The 19,145-nt window shown below is 60.3% G+C and overlaps 2 protein-coding genes across 5 annotated transcripts in view; both read right to left on the minus strand.

Annotated features, from left to right (window-relative positions):
- SLC43A2 (solute carrier family 43 member 2) overlaps positions 1-8,967 on the minus strand; it is a 29,785-nt gene extending 20,818 nt beyond the window's left edge. Inside the window, exons 1-2 of one of the 3 annotated variants that reach the window (XM_087752153.1) lie at positions 8,926-8,967; positions 7,275-7,471 (exon numbers count right to left, since the gene is read on the minus strand). In XM_087752153.1, the coding sequence (XP_087608279.1) occupies positions 7,275-7,434 (160 nt within the window). In that variant the 5' untranslated portion in view covers positions 7,435-7,471; positions 8,926-8,967. Of the gene's footprint in view, positions 1-2,803; positions 3,133-7,274; positions 7,472-7,646; positions 8,405-8,925 lie in introns of those variants that run through there. The other 2 variants (XM_087752152.1, XM_087752155.1) reach the window with 2 other exon arrangements.
- Positions 8,968-12,007: 3,040 nt separating this feature from the next.
- SCARF1 (scavenger receptor class F member 1) lies at positions 12,008-19,111 on the minus strand. 2 transcript variants are annotated; one of them, XM_087751358.1, is made up of 11 exons: positions 18,282-19,111; positions 17,457-17,518; positions 17,035-17,136; positions 16,396-16,921; positions 15,739-15,957; positions 15,523-15,651; positions 15,343-15,446; positions 15,069-15,180; positions 14,868-14,992; positions 14,539-14,676; positions 12,008-14,194 (listed from the first exon to the last, which is right to left on the minus strand). In XM_087751358.1, exons 1-11 carry the CDS (start codon positions 18,374-18,376, stop codon positions 13,188-13,190), a joined length of 2,619 nt encoding a protein of 872 aa, XP_087607484.1. In that variant the 5' UTR covers positions 18,377-19,111; the 3' UTR covers positions 12,008-13,187. The 2 variants fall into 2 exon arrangements, with proteins under 2 accessions (XP_087607484.1, XP_087607485.1); XM_087751359.1 differs by lacking the exon at positions 16,396-16,921 and having other exon boundaries at positions 15,343-15,651.
- Between the last annotated feature and the right edge of the window lie 34 nt (positions 19,112-19,145).

Genomic DNA, 19,145 nt, shown 5'->3' on the forward strand with positions numbered 1-19,145 from the left:
CTCCATTTTTTATTATAATCAGTGAGAAATGGAGAAGGGAAAGAGGAGCAGCAGCAGGACAAGGGAAACCTGATGAGCTCAGCTGGGAGCAGGAGAAGGGTGTGAGGCACCCAGGGGACAAGTGTCCCAGGCAGCAGCAGGCTAACAACCTAACGACAGAGATTCATTAATTTATGAAAACAACTATACAGCAAGGCCCTGGCAATTACAGGCGACTAAACCCAGCAGAACCTGAAGGGACTAACACAAAAATAAGGTCCTCCTAATCTACAACTGGCATGTTCCCACATATCTTTTCCCTCACTAAACTGGGAGCGATAACCACAGCCAAATCAGTTATTTCGGGTCCCGACACTGGGCTGACAAGGCCTGGCACAGAGCAGCAGCCTGCTCAAACGAAAAGCTTCCTACGCTCACTGCGGGCATCGGGATGAGGAATGGCTTTGCAGCAGCCACCCTGGCTCTGAGAAATCCTTCCTGGGTTTAACTGCCCTGTTCCCAGAGGGCTGGCAGCTCACCTGCCTTCTCCATTTGTTCAAGGGTTGATGCATCTTTAACTTCTGCCCCAGAATTAGCATTTTCTATTCTTTCCAAGTGGGTTTAGGCCACACAGATCAATTATATCTCCAGCTTTCTGTTCTTGCCCTTACATGAGGAACTCCACATGCAAACTCCCACGCTGAACAGAGCCCACGTTGTGTAACAGAGACAAACAGGACAGTTGGGAAAAAAAAAAAAGAGGAAAGAAGTAGTTCCCTTTTTTTTGCAGCAGCAGTTTTACTGCCTCATGTCAGCTCCGCTCCTGTTACAAGCCTATCCCGAGGTAGCTTACAACTCCTCAAGTGAGCACGTGTGCTTTTAGACTTTCATTAACCCAGAGCTCTAGTGCATTCCGCCCCTCCTTCTCCCGAGGCTTATCTGACTTATAAGTAACCTTTGCTGGTATGACAAAGCACTTGCTTTCCCACTGCTGCCGCAAGCCAGTGACATAAAGCGCTCTCCTCCATATTTAATAATTGATCCGACAAAGTTCAGTATTAAAGGAGGAACAGGGAGAGAAGTCACCTACATAACCATCCGCATGAAGCGAGACTAGAGGTTCCCAGTGAGCCCCGGTTAGTTAGTTAATTAGCAGGAATCCCTCACGTACGAGTGACTTCACATTCGCCGCTTGGTCGGCTCGTGGAGGAGATCCCCTTGGCTGCTCTCGCCCGCCCTGCGTCTCTGGAGATTGCAGCCCTGTCTTGCAACTCCCTCCCTTCTACCCAAGCCTCAGCACCATTCAGTTACTAGTTTCACCCTAGCTCTCTAGCTGGCCAAAACGACCCTCCCAGCTGTGTGTCCACTGCAAACAAAGCACGCTCCACCTTCCGGACACCAGGTATCAGCAGGAATTCAGACGCTGATATCTGAGGCTTTCGAGCTGCCTGCAAACCTTCCTCTGCCCCCTCCCAGCACGCCAGGGAAGGTGCGTGGCATTTCTCTCCATTTACATTGCTCTCGCCAACACCTTCGCTAGGATGGTGTCAAACCGCCTGTGGGCGGTGATGACTGTTTGTTCCTCCCCTTTGCCTTGTGCTCCCGATCAATAACTTAACCTGTCCCTTCTCTTGCCATGGACAGCCGGAGTAAGCAACAGAGGTACCCCCGAGGCCGCGTGTCCCATCAGCATCCCGTCTGCAGGGAGGGCTGCACTCCAGCCCCAGGCTCCCAAGTCACGTCCTTAGAAGTCAGCCCTGGACCGGCTTGGGAGGCTCTCTGCACTTTTCACACTACATCTGTCTTTTTTATCCATCTTTTCCTCACAATCTCCTCCTGGTGTGGCCCAGGATCTTAAACACTGACTTCTGGCAGCATCTCCACGAGGCAGGCACAGGCACACAGCTTCACCCACAGCATCACGGCTTTTTGGGCTCTCCACAAAGAAATTCATAGGAAACAGATGTGGGTGAGAGGTTAAACTCAGGAAAACAAGGCAGGGGGAAAAAAAAAAAAAAAAAAGAGTGACGAAGTAGTAGTGGTTTCCCTGTGTCAGCACTCTACAGAGATAGCTCAGCTGTGGAGTGGCAGAAGGGTGGAGGGACGTGGACAGTGCAGTGACCTTATAACTTCTGGCTGCACGCGTTGAAGAGCCTGTCAACCCTCCCTACAAAGAGATCTCAAACCAGAAATATTCAGCACAGAGCTGGAGTAGATGAATTACTGCTAACGTATTGACACGTACAGTTGCAACGTGACCCCAAGGAGCTTCCAGAGCATACACCTGCGAGCAGACCCTCCGATGGCACACACGATGAGCAGCAACACCGGGAGGCGAAGAGGACACAGCCCAGAAACAGCAAGGAAACTTGGCCCTCTCCGAAGACTCGCTGCAGCCAGGAAGGCTGGGAACAGGGCACCAACCTTCAGTCCCTGCTTGCACCAACCACCTTGTTTACAGCTGCTCATCGCCAGCTCCAAGGAGGGGCCAGGCAACAGGGCTATGTGGAAATACAAATTGTTTGTGAAAATAGAAGCAGCCCCTGAGCAACAAGAGAAGATCCAGCGAGGCGTAATGGAAACGGTTCAAGCAGCCCTTGGCACCCTGACATCCTCTGATCCTTTGAGCCACCCCCCTAAATAGAACATTTTGGAGGGGCCGCAGGTGCGTGCAGCACGCACGAGGGCCAGCTGAGAGCCGTCTCGCTGGGAAGCACGGATTCATGTGCCAGCAGGTCACCAGCACAGGAGAGCGAGTGACAGCATATGACACGCAGCTAGGAGGAGATTAATGGGCAGAGAACCTGCCTAACTACTCACCTACCTAATGCACCTGGTTACAGCAAACAGCAGTTTCCCTCAATCACAGCTCAGATCCTGTTCCAGATCAGTGCACGCCACACTGCTGGGGAAAGTCTCCTACGTGCCTGGCTCCATCTGCAACAGTGCTTGGGGAAGGGCTGCCTGTGCCGACAGTGGTGCCCTTCCCAAATTCTCCTGCCAAGTCCACCTGGGTGCAAGCATGCCAGGTCTGACATGCACGAGTGCCACCCAGGTACGCCAGCAGCGCCGGCTCAGTCCGCGGACGCTCACCGCTGTCCCACTGTCAAGCTAGAAGAAGCTGCAAGTCTTTATCAGCAATTACAAGAACATACTGCCTATTTTTACAGCGCTCCCCCTCCAAGCAGCAGGATTTCTACTGCCCAATTAGTAGTTCAAGTTACTATTTAAAGAATGACAGCTTAGGTGAGAGGAAGGCTGCCTTGGTTATCATTTATGTCAAGCTCATCGCTGGGATTTGTTCAGGCTGTACTGGAACATTTAAAGTCATCCTTTCTCCCAAATTAAGTGCTGTAGGTTTCATCAGAGGGTCAATCATTAACTACTCTTTGCTGACCTCTTCAAATCCCAGGCACACACCATGTTACCAGAGGAATGAGTCTGGCTTTTTCAAGAGCAACTGCCATCTCAGACAGCAGAGAGGAGCTTTCCTTTCATCTTGTTTCATGGCTCAGACTGAGCCAAGCAGGCGAGACACCCCCAGCCGCCCCGGCAATAGCTCTGTGGGGCACAGCCTCACCTTACCCTTTTTAAAAGGCGGAAAGAGAAAAAGATGTTAAAAAAAATCAGGGCCAAAGAGTCTGGGAGCATTGGTTAAAAAACAAACCTCACAGTGAAAGACATGTGCAAACAACTGATCTGCAGTCTGCCCACATATGAACATGTTTTCTCTTTTCAGAATGGTGTCATACTTCTGGGAACTGGGAGGAGATGTTCTTGCTTTATACCACTGCAAACGCAATTAATTCAGGTTTCCCTCTCTGCCTGCCCATCCACTCGCGCCGCCAGGACCCCCTCTCTGGGCACCCAGCCGAAAGCCTCATCTAACGGAGGCACGGTCTCCAATTAAACGCACATTCTCCCCCCAGCTGCCGTTTCATTTTGCAGCAATTCTCACCCGGGGCCGGCACCTTCCCATGCAGCTCTCCAATAGCACTGGCAGCTGCTAATCAACGCAGCGTGTTTCCTGTAGAAATTGAACCTTTACCACATTTACTCTTTTCCTGTTTACAGGGTCGCGTGCGCAGCCTCTCCACAAACCATCGTCACATCTTACCAGCTTGGAAGGGACCTTCAGGCTGCAAGCTCCCTGCCACAGACCCCAAACAAATAAGAGCAGAGAGCTGCAAGGCAGCACCCTCCTCCTATGCCCGCGTTAAGGTGCGTTAACCTGCCGTAAGTGAATTAACTTATCGTCCCTATGGTTTCCTGCAGCCCTGTCTCAGAGGAAGGCCCTCTGTCCAGCTGGCTCCTTACCTCTGCTCTTTGTGAGCAGATTATCCATCAAGTTCAAGATTTTTATTTTTTTTTAACACATCTCAGACCCAAGCCTTGAGCTTCCCAATCCCAGTAACATCACAGCAATGCAAGACCCTGAACAGCTCAAGTTCCCCAACAACTGATAAGGCCCAAGTACTGATAAAGACTGTGGAATCAGCACTTGTACCGAATAAAAGATGCTGCTTCAGTTGGTTAAAGGCCAAGTAGTAGCGTAGTAAAATTAAAATGGGAACAAAGTGCCACTACCAGACTCCTTGTCAGCAAATTTCAAGCATACCTCTCGGGATGTGGTCAAACCTGCCGCCCAGAACGGGCACAACCCCCCACTCAAACCCTGTTGCACAACTGCTTCAAAAGTATTTGTTATTTTGATGTGGATTTTTTTCTAGGTGTCCATCTCCACCCTCACACAGCCAAGTTAAGAGTCCGTTGGACCCCCACATGTTTGCATGGCGGCTGAGTAAAATCTAATACCAGAAGCCAAGGGCAGGCAGGGAAAGGGGGGGATTCACCAGAAGACAAGGAGCCCTTCATGCACTGCAGCCACTTTCTGGGCAGCTGCTGCTACCTTCAGAGAAGAGCCTGCAGAAGGGACAAGGTCTAGTTTTCTCTTTCGTTGGAAGGCATCACAAAGTGCAAGAGCTTTTGCTGACAAACAAAAAGCCCTGCCAAGAACCTTTGGCTCATTAGGAAAAGTCTTTTTTGCAATACTTATGCACACAGCAGCATTAGGAACAACAAGTGCCCAAAGGCTACTAGTTATAATTTGTTTGCACCAACCTTCCAGCCAAGTGCCCACTCAGGCTGCAGGACTCAATAGGTTGTGCTGCGGAAGGCAGCCACCGGGCCATCCTAATCCCAGCAAAGGTCAACCTCAGCTAGGTGCCTGTCATTCAGTGACCACCGCAGGGCAGCTGCGAGGGAGTCTGCTCTCCCCACGCTTGGAGCTAGGGCTCTTCCCTGCCAAATCGCCAAGATTATTACAATGAGGACAAAAACAGAGGAAGAAAAGCGAGTAAGCATGGACAAACGAGGAAACCGGCATAACTGGTCCTCAGTGCTCATCACAAGCCACCACTGAGTTCAGCGGCGATGGCCAGATATTTGAGGACAATGAGAACATTTGACTACATAAATTTCTTTCAGGGATTAAGTTCTCCTGCCTCAGGGCACAGGTTGGTCACAGAGAGGAAGAAATTGCCCCCAGGACAGCAATTTCACCGCTGCCCAAACATTTGCATCTTCCCTGCGGTCTGTGGAACAGGCACTCCCGCAGGGAGAGCCAGACAGACCACAGGTCGGCAAACACGGGTGAGAAGCCGAGGCAAATCTTGCTGATTTGGGGCAAAGGCGGATGAATTGAAAGCAATCAAAGCAAAGAGTAGGAGGTGGGCCCCAAGTGAAGCAGGGCTTTTGTCAGCAGGGCGCATCTCAGGAAGCAGATAGAAAATCGCTGCTTTCGGAGACAGTCAGCATTTGCTTATCAACTCTCGTGTTTTATCTCAGTAGCAGAAAGCCTCCACCTGATAGATTTCATGAGATCTCTTAGAGAGGCCCGTGACGAAGTCACCGCGGCCTGGCGAGAACAGAGCAGCCCTAAAGGGTGCCCAGCTGCTCAGGTCTCCGCCGCACGCAGCCTGGAGCGCCGCTGGGACCCGAGCCGCACGGACACGCTTGGAAGCATTGCGCTGCGAGCAAAGGATAGGAAGGAGATTAAGCAGCCAAGCAACAGCTGGTAGAAGACTCAAACACGTGCGCATTTGCCAGGAGCACCAACCCAGGCTCTACAAGACCGAGGCAGCTGCCCACAGGCGCACAAAGCAGACGAGAAGACCATAACAAGCAGCTGATGAATGAGAAAAAACCAAAGTATCCTCACAACTATTCACAGTCACTGTTTGCTTGGACTTTGTTTCCCCACGTTTCAGATTTCCCCCACTCTTCTCAGCCATTGCCCTGGGGGTCCATGCTCTCATTTCCACCTCTTTCTTCCCCTACTGCTTCCCGCTCCATCTCCATGCCCACCAGCCCTGAACGGGCTGATCCACGTTCTCATCTCATCCACCACCACACGTTTCTGGACACCCAGCTCCTGCCTCTCCTCACTCTGCTATTCCCTTCTCTGAGCACGTGCAAGCCTTCTGTCACTAAAGCAGCTTTCCAAATCCACACCACCCCTTTACCCTCAGGTTCCTTTTAACTCCGCTGTCCACCCTACCACACCGTGGGACTCCCCAGACCACAAGCCTCTCCATACCCAGGCTGGGGATACATGTCCACCTGCATGCTGTTTTTCCCGGGGTTACCCTTCCCACACCACAAGATTGCCTCCTTCCCCACACAGCTGTCTGCAACACAGACAACCCCTTCCTCTGGCTGGGCCAGGCGGATCTCAAGCCCTCATAGAGACACAGCCTGGTCTGAGCACGCCCTGGGTGTTTGACGAGGGAGAGGAACAAAACATCAGTAGCATTTACTTCTGCAGCTTCTCCTCAACAGCAGCGCTGGACTCCCCCGATCTCAATTTCACCCATGCTCTTTTCTTTCCTACCACTAAGGAAAGAACGCCCATAGTTTCCTCCTACAAACTCAGGACACCCTCCCCACAAATCATCATCTTCCAGAACCCATCGGGCCTCCCCTTGCAGAGATCAGCCAGGCCACCACACAGAGGAAGAACTCATGGCCAAGCGGAAAAGGCTGTCCAGAAAAGCTTTACCCAGCCTTTAAAGGCTTCTTTGCCAATCACTCTGCAAAGCAACAGCAAACTACAGGCACATCACACCATCACAAGGATGCCATCGGTTTTGGGAAGGAGCGCACATCCCTTCCCTCTACCCCAGGACCTGGAGCTCAGCCCTGCTCTAGCCAGTTCCACACCACCCAAAGACAGGGAACCACACCAGCAAACCTCAGCAGCAACTTATTCACACGAGTCTCCAGAGCATCCTTACCTGACTCGTGGCACAGGTAGGAATAAAAACCTTCTGCTTTCAGCATGATGAGGAGGGACCCCCAGCCCAGCAGGACAGCAGAGAAGAGCAGGTTCTCAACGATGGCTGTGAACGCCATCCACCAGCGCCGGCGATGGGCGGTAGCAAGCGTGGGTGCCATTGCTGCGTGGGAAGATGGCCTCGTTCAGAGTCTCAACCTGCAGGGACCAGAACATCATCCAGTGAGTCCACAGACACAGCACATGCTGCTCAAAAGTGCAAAAAAGCATGGTTTAAGAGATCTCTCTACTGGAACGCAAGCAAACCTGCCTGCTGAATTTAAGGCATTCAGGTGTAAAACTCATTTTTGCAGGCACCAGCTTGCCAGGTTACCTGGAGGGATGGGGGAGCACGGGTGCCCTTGGAGCAGCCCCTCCAGCGCACACACCATGCGACAGAGCAGCGTTCAAGGACTCCGTTCCACTTCCCAAGCAACAGGTATGAAAATGCAGCAAACACCAACTGCCCGGAGCGCACTCCCCGGTCACCTGTACGAGGTAGGTGGCCCATTTGCAAGGCAGCGAGGAAACACATGCCAGAGCGGGGGGCTTCAGCCAGCACCCCAATCTCCCAGCTGCCTGCAGGCAGAGGCTGGGACTGGGGAGGCAGCCCTGGCTTTAGTGACCCCCCAGCTCTGCTCTGCCCCAGGCAGGAGCACAGATCTGCTCTGGAAGGTGAGCATGGGTCTGTATGTGCCCCAGACCCTATATATGCAGTTTATACCACAGATGGCTCAGCAAGAAGCACTTTTTGCCAACTGCCAGACCGCCCAGCTGGGAGACAGGACAGACCGCATCCTGCCCCGTCCCAGCTGTGCAGCCAGGCGTGCTGGCCAGGACAGCCCACGGCCCGTTCTGCTCCACCTCAGCACACCTGCATCCCCAGGCAGCCCCGCAGATGCTGCAGCCGGGTTAACCACCTCCAGCTCCCCACCCCAGGAGAGCGAGCAGCAGATTCAGGAGCAGACCCGGCTAGCGGAGGGGCTGCTGCAGGGGGCCCAGGGGTGCACAGCACCGGGGCCAACCCTGGGCCATAAGGCAGGTGGCCATTTTAGATAAGCTGAGCCTTTCCCCAGCCCAGAGCACGCCCCGATCAGGCACCGGGGGAATCCAGCCGGCTGCACGCCATGGCCCCAGACCGCTTCTCAGGGCTCTCCATGGGGCAGGGCCCCAGCCCTGGCTGCTCTGGGGCGCGGGAGCCTGAGCAGGCTCCCCGCAAGGGTGCCAGGAGGACAGGGCCACCCTCCAGCCACAGCAGCCGCTGCAGGGGCCCCCCGCCCCCCCGGGCACCCCCCCCCCCACCGCCGCCTCCTCTTCCTCATCCCCGCCTCGCACGCCCCCTCCCCACTCCCGCACGCCCTTGCCCAGCACAGGGCCGCTCTGCGGCGAGAGGTGCGGCCCCCCTCCCCACCACGCGCCCCCCGCACCCCCCATCAATTCCCCCGCACCCAGCTCTCCCACAGCAGCCCCGCCGCACCCTGCCCCCCCCTCCCCCGCCGCACCCTGCTCCCCCAGCGCGCCCCCTCCCCCCCTCCCCACAGCCCCCCACGCGCCCCGCTGCGATGCAAACCCCCCCGCTCCCGGCCCCCTCCCTCGCTCGCTCGCTCGCTCACCCCCCGCCGCGCCCCGCTCCGCTCCGCTCCGCGCCGCCGCGCTCCCACCCGGGGTTTTTATCCGTCCTCCGGGGGCAAACAGGCGCCGCCGCTGATTGGCTGTCGCCTCGGCCAATCACCGCGCCCGCCGCCGGGCCCCGGGCAGCGCGCGCTGCTGCCGCCGCGGACGCGTGCCGCTTCGCGCGCCCTCCGGTGTCCCCCCCCATAGCCCCCGGTGCCCCCCCGGTAGCCACGCACCGGTGCCCCCCTGTGCTCCCCGTAGCCCCGCACCGGGCTGCACCTGGGCTCTCCCGGCCGGGGCGGCCACACGCACCCGGGACCCAGCGCCCCTTGTTCCCGCGGCCGGAGCCCGCGGCGGGGCCGGGCTGGGGGCAGACCGGGAGCAGACCGGGAGCCCCCCGCGGCGACCGCGAACACACGAGCACCCCCCGCCGCCCCGCACGCTGCCCCCACCGCCGGGGACGGTGCTGGGCCCCGCCGCCTGCCGGGGAAAGCGCTGGAAAAGGGGGCCCCGCCGGGGCGCGGGGCGCGGGGCGGGACGGGGCCCCCGGCCGCCCGCTGCCCCTCCCGGCACGGCGCGGGGACGGCGGGAAGTTCCCCGCGGGTTTGGTGCCGGTCCCCGCCGGCAGCCGGGGGAGCCGCCTCTGCCCTGCAGCCGCCGCCGCGCCCGCAGCCGTGCCGGCGGCAGCGCCCGCCCCACCGCGGGGATCCATCGCCCCCGCAGCGGATCCGCTCCGGGAGCGGGCAGCCAGCAGAGCCGGGGCTGCCCCCGGGGCCGAGCCCTCCCGGCGGCAGTGGCACCGCCGCGGGCGGGGAGAGCGGCTCCGCGCCCGGGCCCCCGCCGCTCTGCCCTCTCTTAGGGTCGGCAGCGAGGTCCCGGGCCGGGGGAGGCGGCCAGGGATCCCTGGAAATCGCGACAGGGGATTTTTTCTCGGCCGAAGGAGATGCAAACAGTGCTTGTGACAGGTAGGCATCTGAGAGTCCGCACCCCGAGAAAGGGGCGGGCGGGAAGAGGAAGCTCCTCGGCTGCGGGATAAGGGTCAAACCTTGCAACAGCTGGAAAGTGGATTTAAGCCAAAGCAAACAAACAAAAAAACCCCAAAGACGGGGAGGCAGCCTGGATCAGTGCTGTTTTCAGCAGAGGCAGAGGAAGGCTGCCAGCACGAGGCCCTGGGAGACCTCAGCACCCCGACCCGGGCGCTGCGTCCAAGAAACACGAACCGCGGCGGGAAGGAGCACGAGGGGGGCTCGGAGGCTGTCTGGGGACACGGGAACCCTTTGCTACAGCGAGAGCGTGGCGGGGCTTGGTTTTCCTATCCTAGAAGGAGAAAAGCTATCAGGTGATCTGCTGCCATCTATAAATACACCCGGGGACTGGGTAAACATCGTGGAGAGAAAAAAAATAAAGTGAAGCTGAATAACAGCACTGGCACAAAGACCCATTTCTAGAAACTGGCCAGGAGTGAGTTTGGGCTGGGAGGGAGGTGACAGCTGCTGCCCAGCCGCGCAGGGAGCTCCTCAGCGGGCTCGGGCAGAGCCGCTGGCATAAACGACGTGGTCCTCTTCAAAGGCAGAGCTCGGGGAGCTCGGGACAGGCGACGACAGGGCGGTGGTGCCAGGGGACAGACCCCGCAGCCATGGGGGATGGCTCCTGCGGGGGGCCAAGAGCTGCCCCAGCAGAGAGCACGGACGCCTCTGCTTGCAGACAGGACCTGCCCAGGGGCCCCGCTTCCCGCTGGCGGGCCTCAGACCACTGCAGGGCTTTGGGAAGTCAGAGATCCAGCACGGACGACGTTAACCCCCCCTTACCCGCCAGCTCTGGCTCGCAGACAGCCCGCATCCAGAATTAAACCCGCGGCAAAGCTGGACCGAAGCATCCCTAACAAGAAGACACCAGCGCGACCACGCTGCAGGCGTGTGCATGGGCAGCCACGCGCTGAAAAGCCACCGCTTGTTTTCCTTGCGCCGCCCGGACGGGGTGAAGATGCTTCATCTTCAAGCAGGGAAGCACCCAGCCTCACCGCTCAGCCCCGGAACGGGGAAGGTTCTGGCAGCAGCAGCAGCGTTTTCTCAAGGCCGGGTGCCTGTTTCGGCATCAGGAAAGGCTGTTGGGTTGCTGTCAGCTATTTACATGCTGTACCCGGGGCAAACCCGATCATCTGACGTTTGCTTCTGGCACAATGCTGCTCGGCTCCCGGGCTGAAAATATCCGACCAATTAGGAAAAAATGGCTGCTTATAAATAAAATGTGGGACTGTCCCTGCCACTGTAATAAAATAGTGTCAAAACAAGAACTAGCCCGTGCAGAGCAGAGGTCTGCTCAGGCTGCTGCTCAAGCCTTGCCAGGATGAGCATTTTTATTTCTATACCAGAATATCTGGTGTTATAATCACGGCAGTGTGTGATACTGGTGAAGGAAGGAGTGCTGCATGCTCTCTGCAAAACTGGAAGCTTCACCCATGTGGGACCGTGGGGATTCAGTGCCTTGCGCTGCAGAGAAGCACCCGCGAAAAGCCAAAGGGAAAATGCAAAACCCACCCTGTTTTCTGAAACACGCCGAACCCTAAACCCCAACCCAGCAGTGCTGGACCAGAAGGATTCACGCAGAGCTCCGCACATGATGCATGCGATGCAGCCTGCAACGTGGGTGCTCCGCACGCGATGTGCAAGATGCAGCCTGCAACGCAGGTGCTCCGCACGCGATGCGTGAGATGTAGCCTGCAACGTGGGTGCGATGCGCAAGATGCAGCCTGCAACGTGGGTGCGATGCGCGAGATGCAGCCTGCAACGTGGGGGCTCCGCACGCGATGCATGAGATGCAGCCTGCAACGTGGGTGCGATGCGCAAGATGCAGCCTGCAATGTGGGTGCTCCGGGTGCTCACAGCCCGCCCGCATTCCCTCTGCCCTCCAGTCGCCAGCGCTGCTCTGGGCTCAGCTCCGTAAGTGAGAGTTCAGAATTCAACAGAACCAGAAAATTTAAAAAAAAAAAAAAAAGCAAGCCTAAGGCTGCCGGCAGTTTCCACACTTCGGAGAGGATTTAGGACCATGTCTTTGATTCAGAGGGCAGCTGGGAAACCCAGATCCTGAAGGGCTTTGGTAAAATTTAATTTTCATTCAGAGGCTTTCATGCCATGCAAAATAACAGAAAAATATACAAGAAACTTCTACCACTTAGCTACGTCTAAAACCAGTTCACGCTGCAAATCCTCTTTGGCATCTCGGCCGCCTTGCGTGGGCAGCAGAGCCCTCCTGCCCGTCCCGCCCGCGCTGCCTGAGGTCCTCTGGCTGCACTGGAGGTGCTGCAGCACCTTCGCCGCCTCTCCGCCGCCCACGGTGGCACGGTGCTGCAGCAGGACCGAGGGGTGGGAGAGGGCAGGCGCCCAGGGCCCCCGCAGAAAGGCCGTTTTCGTGCAGCTTTCATCCTTATCAGGGCCAGCAGAGCGCTGGGTGCACAGGTTGACGGTCATGGCCCGGCTGCCACGTTTGCTCCTGCACAATTGCAGCTTGGTATCGCATGGAGTTTAAAAGGCCGTTGATAAACCCCGTGCCGTGCCACGAGCCTTTCCATGTGCTATGCGTGTACATAGAAATGAAGGCAGCCAGAGCCTGCCACGAAAGCCAGAGCCACACAGATAAACCCCTGCAGAGCCAGATACCCTTCAAGATAAGCAGCTAAAATTAATTTTTGCTGAAGCTGCTTGTGACAGCCCATCGTCTCTCCCCAGCCCAGCTCCACAAAATAATCCCCTCCAGCAAGAAGCACTTTTACAGCAAGAGGCTCCGAGCAGCATTACCAGAGCTGGGACAGGGAAAGGTGCAAGCCGATGGGATGAAACTGGTTTTTGCCCGTGTATTTCCCAGCTGAGCCCCAGCAGCCCCACTCCCGTTCCTGAGGAGATGTGTCCCCAAGCCCAATGCCGACAGCGACTGGAAGGTGCCACCACTGCGTCCAGAGCATCGCTGTCCCTCCGGGCTGTGGCAGACACAAAGTGGGGCACACAGGGCAGGGGGAGCAGAAAACAGCCCTGAAGCACTGCAGCGCCGTGGGGCTGCCACCGCTGGGGCTCTCGGCATCACCCGTCCTGCCGGCTGTGCCGGCCAGCGAGGGACCGCACCGGCAACGCAGCGCAGAGGAAAGGGGGTCAGTGGAAAGGCTCGGTGCTTCTCCAGTTCACAGCTTGGAGGGGGACCTCGGCTCCCCCCACGCTGGGGTCGGAGGGGCCTCCTGGGCTCCCGCTGCCCCCGCCCAGGCCGTGGTGGCTCAGGTGGCCGCAGGGGCAGCCGGCGGCTCCTTGGCGGGGCCGGGGGGCGAATCGGCACTGCCGCTGATCACGTTTTCATATTTCGGCTCTTCCTCTGGGACAGCCTGTCCCTCTGTTTCGAGGCTGAGGACTAACTCAGGGCTTTTGCCCCTCTCCGTGGCACCTACGGCATCGCTGGCCCCATCCTGGGCCCCAGTGCTTTTTGGCGAGGGAGATGCGAGAAGGAAGGAGTGTCTCTTCCCAGGGAGATGCTGGTGCTTGCCAGGGGACGGCTCAGTGGGAGCCCCTGGGACACTCTCCCTCTGCTTGCAGCTACTCACCGAGTCTCTGCACTGTGCCAGAGCCCGGCGGGGCGGTTTCTGGATGGCCTCAACGCTCCTCCTCACCCTGGGCTCCTCCTTTGAAGCCCACTTGCCCCTCTGCAGGCTGCCCAGCCGCTTGAGCACAGCCTGGACCGGTCCCTCGCCACCGCCCTCCGTCTTGGGGTCCTGCCCAGTAGTTCCCACCATCATGTAGATGGTGGTGACGTTGGGCTCCTTCCCCTTTGCCTCCCAGCTGCCGGATTTCGCAGCCGCTTCAAGTGCCTCCACTCTCTGAGCCACGTGCCTGGTGCCAGAGACCACCCGCCGGCGTCCCCCCGGGGTGGCCCGGGGCGATGGCCGGTGGCTTTCCTCCCCCTTGCCAAAGGGCTCGGGGCTCTCGTAGCAATCGCTGGCTGGTCGTGCAGGGGGGGGCTCAGCTGCCACGTCCCCCAGCGGTGGGGACAGCTTGGATGGGCCCCACGGGGTCTTGGGCTTCCGCCCGGGGCTGGGGGTCTCCGCCGCCCCAAATTTTGTCCCCTCAGCAAAGGACACAGAGGGCCGCTTGGCCTTGGCGATGCTGGAGGTGCGGGGGATGGCAAAGGGCTGCGAGACGTCCTCGGAGTCGAAGGCAGATGGGTCCGGGAGCGCCTCGCCGAGGGGGGACACCCCGTCCTGCAGCTCGGCCCCCCCCAGCAGCGGGACGCCTGCGGGAGAAAGGGGCAAGGGTTAGGGCTGGCGGAGCTCCCCCCTGCCCAGGGACACACTCGGGGACATCGGGACAGGGGCTGATGCAATAGGATTGTCCTTGGGAGCGTTTCCCTGGGAGGAGGTTGTGAAATGGGGTTGCCCACGCCACGCACGTCCCATCACACAAGACCAAGCGTGGCCCTGGTGTGTCCTCGCAGACAGGAGAACGAGGGTATGAAAATAATTGCTGCCTGCACCCATCCCTGGGATGCCAAAGTTTAAAAACAGGGCAGGATTGACCCTGGGCAGCCCAGAAGGGCTGCAGGTGGCCAGGGAGAGGAGCAGCAGCCGCGGACATCACCTTCTCTGGGAGGGACGGAGTACTCGGGTCCCTCGTTGTCGGTGTCGAAGGAGGAGAAGGAGCTGTCTGAAACCCACGCGGCCGACGGCGGCTCGATGAAGCTGGGATTGAAGGGGATTTCCGTGTCGTGGTGGGAAACTGGGGAGGAGAAGACACCCAGCTGAGCTCGGGCACCCCGGGGTGCTCGGGGCTGGGGTGGGAGAGCAGCACCTGCCCTGAGCCATGCAGTGGGGTGAGGGAGAGGGCAGGACCCCAAACGGCGCCAATGCAAAGAGCACAGGGTGGCGGTGACACCCTGGAAGGGCTGTCGGCAGCTCTGCTTTTTTTACCTGTGACTTTGGGAAGTTTGTAGCCGCCCAGGGAAAAGCAAGGCATCATAGCGCTGAGGTTTGCCAGCACCCCCCGCACATGGTGCTTCATCCGGGCCACCACGTCATCGTCCGGCACGGCCGCCCTGCGCAGGGGAGGGGGGTGTGAAGGGGTGCAGAAGACAGGGTTTTGCATTGAAGGTTGCAAAATATAACAAATACCTGTCTCTAGCATCTGCTGGGCCGGCTCCGCAGCAACAGCAGGCGACGCAGAGCAGCAGCAGCAGGAGAGGGACAAGGATGGCGGCTGCCAGGGCCCCGTGGTCCTTAAAACCTGTGTGGAGAAGATGGGTTGAGTTGGCGTGTCCTGTGGCTGCCGAGCCCGTAGAGCTGCCCCACAGGGAGCGCAGGAGCTGGCAACCAGCACCCCTGTCCCCAGCAAGGGTGTCAGGGTCCCTTGACCACTGCCAAGGAGTAGATTTGAGGTCGCTCTTACTCAACATGCAGTCACCCCGCGCGGGGTGGCAGGTCCCCCGGGAGCACTGGCAGGGCGAGGAACAGTTCACGCCAAAATACCCCTCTGGGCAGGTGTCGTTGCAGCTGGAAGAGAGAGGAAAGGAGGGGAAATGCCCCCGGAGAGAGCGGGGCCCCGGCCCTGCCCCGCTCCCGGCGTTACCTGGCTCCCCAGTAGCCTGCCTGGCAGATGCAAGCTCCTGACACGGGGTCGCAGCTCCCCGCAACGCACTCGGGGCAGAGGAGCTGGCATCCGTCGCCGAAGGTGCCCGCGGGGCAGGAGCTGTTGCAGCTGCCAAGACAGAGAGCAAAGCATCAGCCCGCTGCACCCCAGGGCAGGGACCCCCAACAAGGACCAGTGGCCTGATCCTCCGCGTACCTGGGTCCCATCCAGCCGGGCTCACAGCGCGGGCAGGACCCGGTCTCTGGGTCGCAGATGTCCCCGCGCCGGCAGCGGGGGCACGGCTGGAGGCAGCCCTCGCCGTGGAAGCCGGGTGCGCAGGGCTCCTTGCAGAGGGTCCCGTTCCAGCCGGGCTGGCAGGCCAGGCAGAAGCCGTCCACGGGCGAGCAGGGCTGGCTGCGCTTGCAGCTCCCACAGCTGCACGGGCAGAGGGGCGGTGAGGTCCTGACGCCCACCCCCGGCCCCCCGAAATGCAGGTTTCACCCCACACCAGCGTTCAGCATCGGTTGGATCACAGGGAAATACTCTCCAGCCCTCAACGCGCTGTAGTGGCGACAGGGCAGCAGGCAAGCAGGGAGAGATGCTGCTTTATCGCCCCGGGGAGCGGTACCGAGGATGACCAGGTTTTGGGGTGACACCAGCGCTTTCTGCAGATGTTTCTTTTGGGGCAACACTGCTGTTGCATCCAGCCAGGGATGCTCAAACCCCCAGAATGGGTCTCCCTGCCCAGCCAAAGGGACAGACACGACTGTGATGACTTTCCCCCCCAGGGTCTCACTGCAGCCCCTGGGTACCCGCAGGACCCCCCCGCTGCCCCCAGCTACCCGCAGGACCCCCCCGCTGCCCCTGGCTCACCTGTGCACACACTGAGACCCGTATTTCCCCGCCGGACAGGGGTCCCGGCAGCTCCTGCCCTGGTAGCCGGGGCTGCAGCTGCAGTGCCCGCTGAGGGGGCTGCAGGAGCCGTGCAGGCAGTCGCAGCGCCGCTGGCATGCCGGCCCCCAAAACCCAGCCTTGCATTCGCACTTGCCCGTCTCCTGGGCACAGGGCGAGAGGTTGCAGGAGCATTTGAAGCTGCACCTCCTGCCCCACCAGCCCGGCAGGCAGCGGCAGTGGCCAGTGAGCGGGTCGCAGTGGGAACTGGCGGGGTTGCACTGGCATTGCTTCTTGCAGGTGGGCGCCCACCAGCCCGGCTCGCAACGGCAGGCGCCGGTGAGGGGGTCGCAGTGGCCGTGGGGGCCACACTGGCAAGGGAACTGGCAGAGCCCTCCCCAGTGGTTGGGGTCGCAGGTGCAGCGCCCGCTCGCCGGGTCGCAGCGCCCGTTGGGGTGGCACGGGCAGCTCCGCTTGCAGTCGGGGCCCCAGTACTGCTCGGGGCAGCCTGCGAAGGGAGGGAGATGGCGAGGATGGGGGGTGACGGGGAAGCCCGGCACCCCCCGAGCATCCAGACCGGCAAAGGGGATGGCGAGGGCTGAGCCCTGGGGAAACACTCACGGGAACTGCAGTCTGCTCCGAAGAAGCCGGGTTTGCAGAGGCAAACCCCAGGTCTCACGCACACCTCGTCCGCCCCGCAGGCGTCCTCCCCCTCACACAGCGCTGTTGGCGGCAGGGCAGGCACGTCAGCGCGTGGCAGCCCCCCCGGGCTCACACCCCTCTGCCGGACCACTTGCCACCTGGCCACCTCCTGCTGAGGTGGCCTTCCCTGGGAAACCGCCATCCCGCTTCCCACTCCATCCCTCCAGCCGAGCCGCGGCACCATTAGCAGGTTGCTCGGTGGGCATTCGGGGGTCCCCACGGTGCAGGACCCCACCGCTGCTGCTCAGGGAGAGCTGTAGGGCTTCCCCCAGCGCCTTGGAGGAGCCGCCCGGCCAAGCGCGGGGACCGAGCTCGGGGCTTCGTCACCATTCATCACTCACCCGCCGTGCACTCCCGCCCTTCCTGCTTCCAGCCGGGGCAGCACGCCGGGCCGGCGGGGAGCCTGCGGGAGAGACCGGGGGCCGTCAGCCGGGGCGGGGGGTGCCGCGGCTGGCACGGGATCACCCCCGGCTTCGCGGCTTCACAGCTTCGGCTAACGCAAAGCGAACGCGGGCGCTGGGCCCGGCGGGCGGGGAGGCGACGCGGCCCTGAGGGCATCGCTCCGGAAGGAAACCAGCAAAATACAAGGAAATTTAAGAGGCTGCAGCCCGAGCGGGCGGCGGGGCTGGGTGGTGGGGCCGGCCTGCCCGGCTCTGCCGCGACTGCCGCTACGGAGCCCGTGCCGGGTCCCCGGCGCTCTGAGCTCTCAGGGCTTCGCCAGCAACTCAGAAAAAAGGCACCAGAGCAAAAGCAACCAAAGGCGCTGCTATTGATGGCGAGGCCAACGGGAGAGGCAACGTAGCAGCAAAGCGGAGGGGATGGCAGCTCCAAAAGCCCTTTGGGGTTTGCTGCGCCTATGTTTCCCCACCTGGCGCACGATGAAAGTTTTGCCAATGCTCCCGCATCCCCCCGCTGCCCCGTGCGCTGTGGGCGCATGAGAAATAACCCCTAGAGAAGGGGCCTGGGTGCCCCAAATCCCTGTGCGTGCCCCAAATCCCCGTACGTGCCCCAACCGTGCTCCCCAGCATCACCCCAGTCTCAGCACCCACGCGATGCCAGGCTGCAGATGTCTGTCCATGGAAGGACAGACGGATGACGACTCCCTGGGGCTACTGAGAGGCCCCGGGAGATGGAGCAGCACAAGCAGAGACCCCCATGGCACCTACCTGCAGACGTTCCTGCCGCCAGGGTCGAGCTCCTGGGCAGAGGTCTGCACCCATAGCCACAGCTGGAGGCAGAGGATGGGCCGGGCGCTCCCCATCCCGGCGGGGCACGAGGGCCCGAGTCCCGGTGGCTCCCCAGTCCCACGCCAGCGTCCGTCTGTCCCGTCCGTCCGTCCCTCCCGTGGTGCGGCCTCTTCCTCCCACCAGCCTTGGGTTTCTTCCTGAGGAAACGCGGGAGGAGGCGCCCCGATCCAGACGTCAGGGGTGCGGCGGGGAGGGGGAGGCAGGGAATGCTGCTGCACGGGCTATTTTTGGCCCTTGCTGCCACTTTGGTAGCAGAAACGGGTGGTCAGAGGCTCGGCACGGCCACGCGGGGCTCGGCACCCACCCGAACACCTTGCCCGCGGTCATCCCGCTCCCCCGGTGCCATCCTCCATCACCCCCAAAGCTGTTTTAGCCAACATCCCCCCAACCCACACGAGGCGTCTGCTGCCTCCCCCCGCCCCAAGCCCTGCGATCTGCCCCACGGCACTGCTGACCCCTGGCAGAGGCTGGGGAGAGGGGTCCCCACGTCCCTCCCGGGGACACAGCGTGCCCCAGGCTGGCCTTTGAACCGCTGCTGGCCGCCGTCCCACCTCGCCATCTCCCCAGGAGCTTTGTGTCAGCAGATGTACAGGAAACACCTTTTTCCTACCCGAGGGCGGCTCGGCCGGGGGGCCCTGGGCTGGAAGCACGCTGCTCCCCCCGCCACGCGGGACTTAACTCCTCCGCACCCAGCGCTGCAGCCCCCGTAGCCCCGCTCCCCATCGTAGCTGCCCCCCCAAAAGGGGGTCTGGGGTCTGGCGCGGCACAGCCAGCCACAGCCCT

The sequence above is a fragment of the Nipponia nippon genome, unplaced genomic scaffold (assembly GCF_047370975.1).
Source record: "Nipponia nippon isolate SJK-2023a ecotype South Korea unplaced genomic scaffold, ASM4737097v1 scaffold_15, whole genome shotgun sequence".
Taxonomy (NCBI): domain Eukaryota; kingdom Metazoa; phylum Chordata; class Aves; order Pelecaniformes; family Threskiornithidae; genus Nipponia; species Nipponia nippon.

Coding starts and splice junctions, on each gene's coding strand:
- SCARF1 (XM_087751358.1), bottom strand. CDS start 18,376: ATGGGGAGCGCCCGGCCCATCCTCTGCCTCCAGCTGTGGCTATGGGTG. Junction 16,922..17,034: donor CGGAGCAGACTGCAGTTCCC/GTGAGTGTTTCC, acceptor CTCCCTTCGCAG/GCTGCCCCGAGCAGTACTGG. Junction 14,993..15,068: donor CCAGCAGATGCTAGAGACAG/GTATTTGTTATA, acceptor TCCCCTGCGCAG/GGCGGCCGTGCCGGACGATG.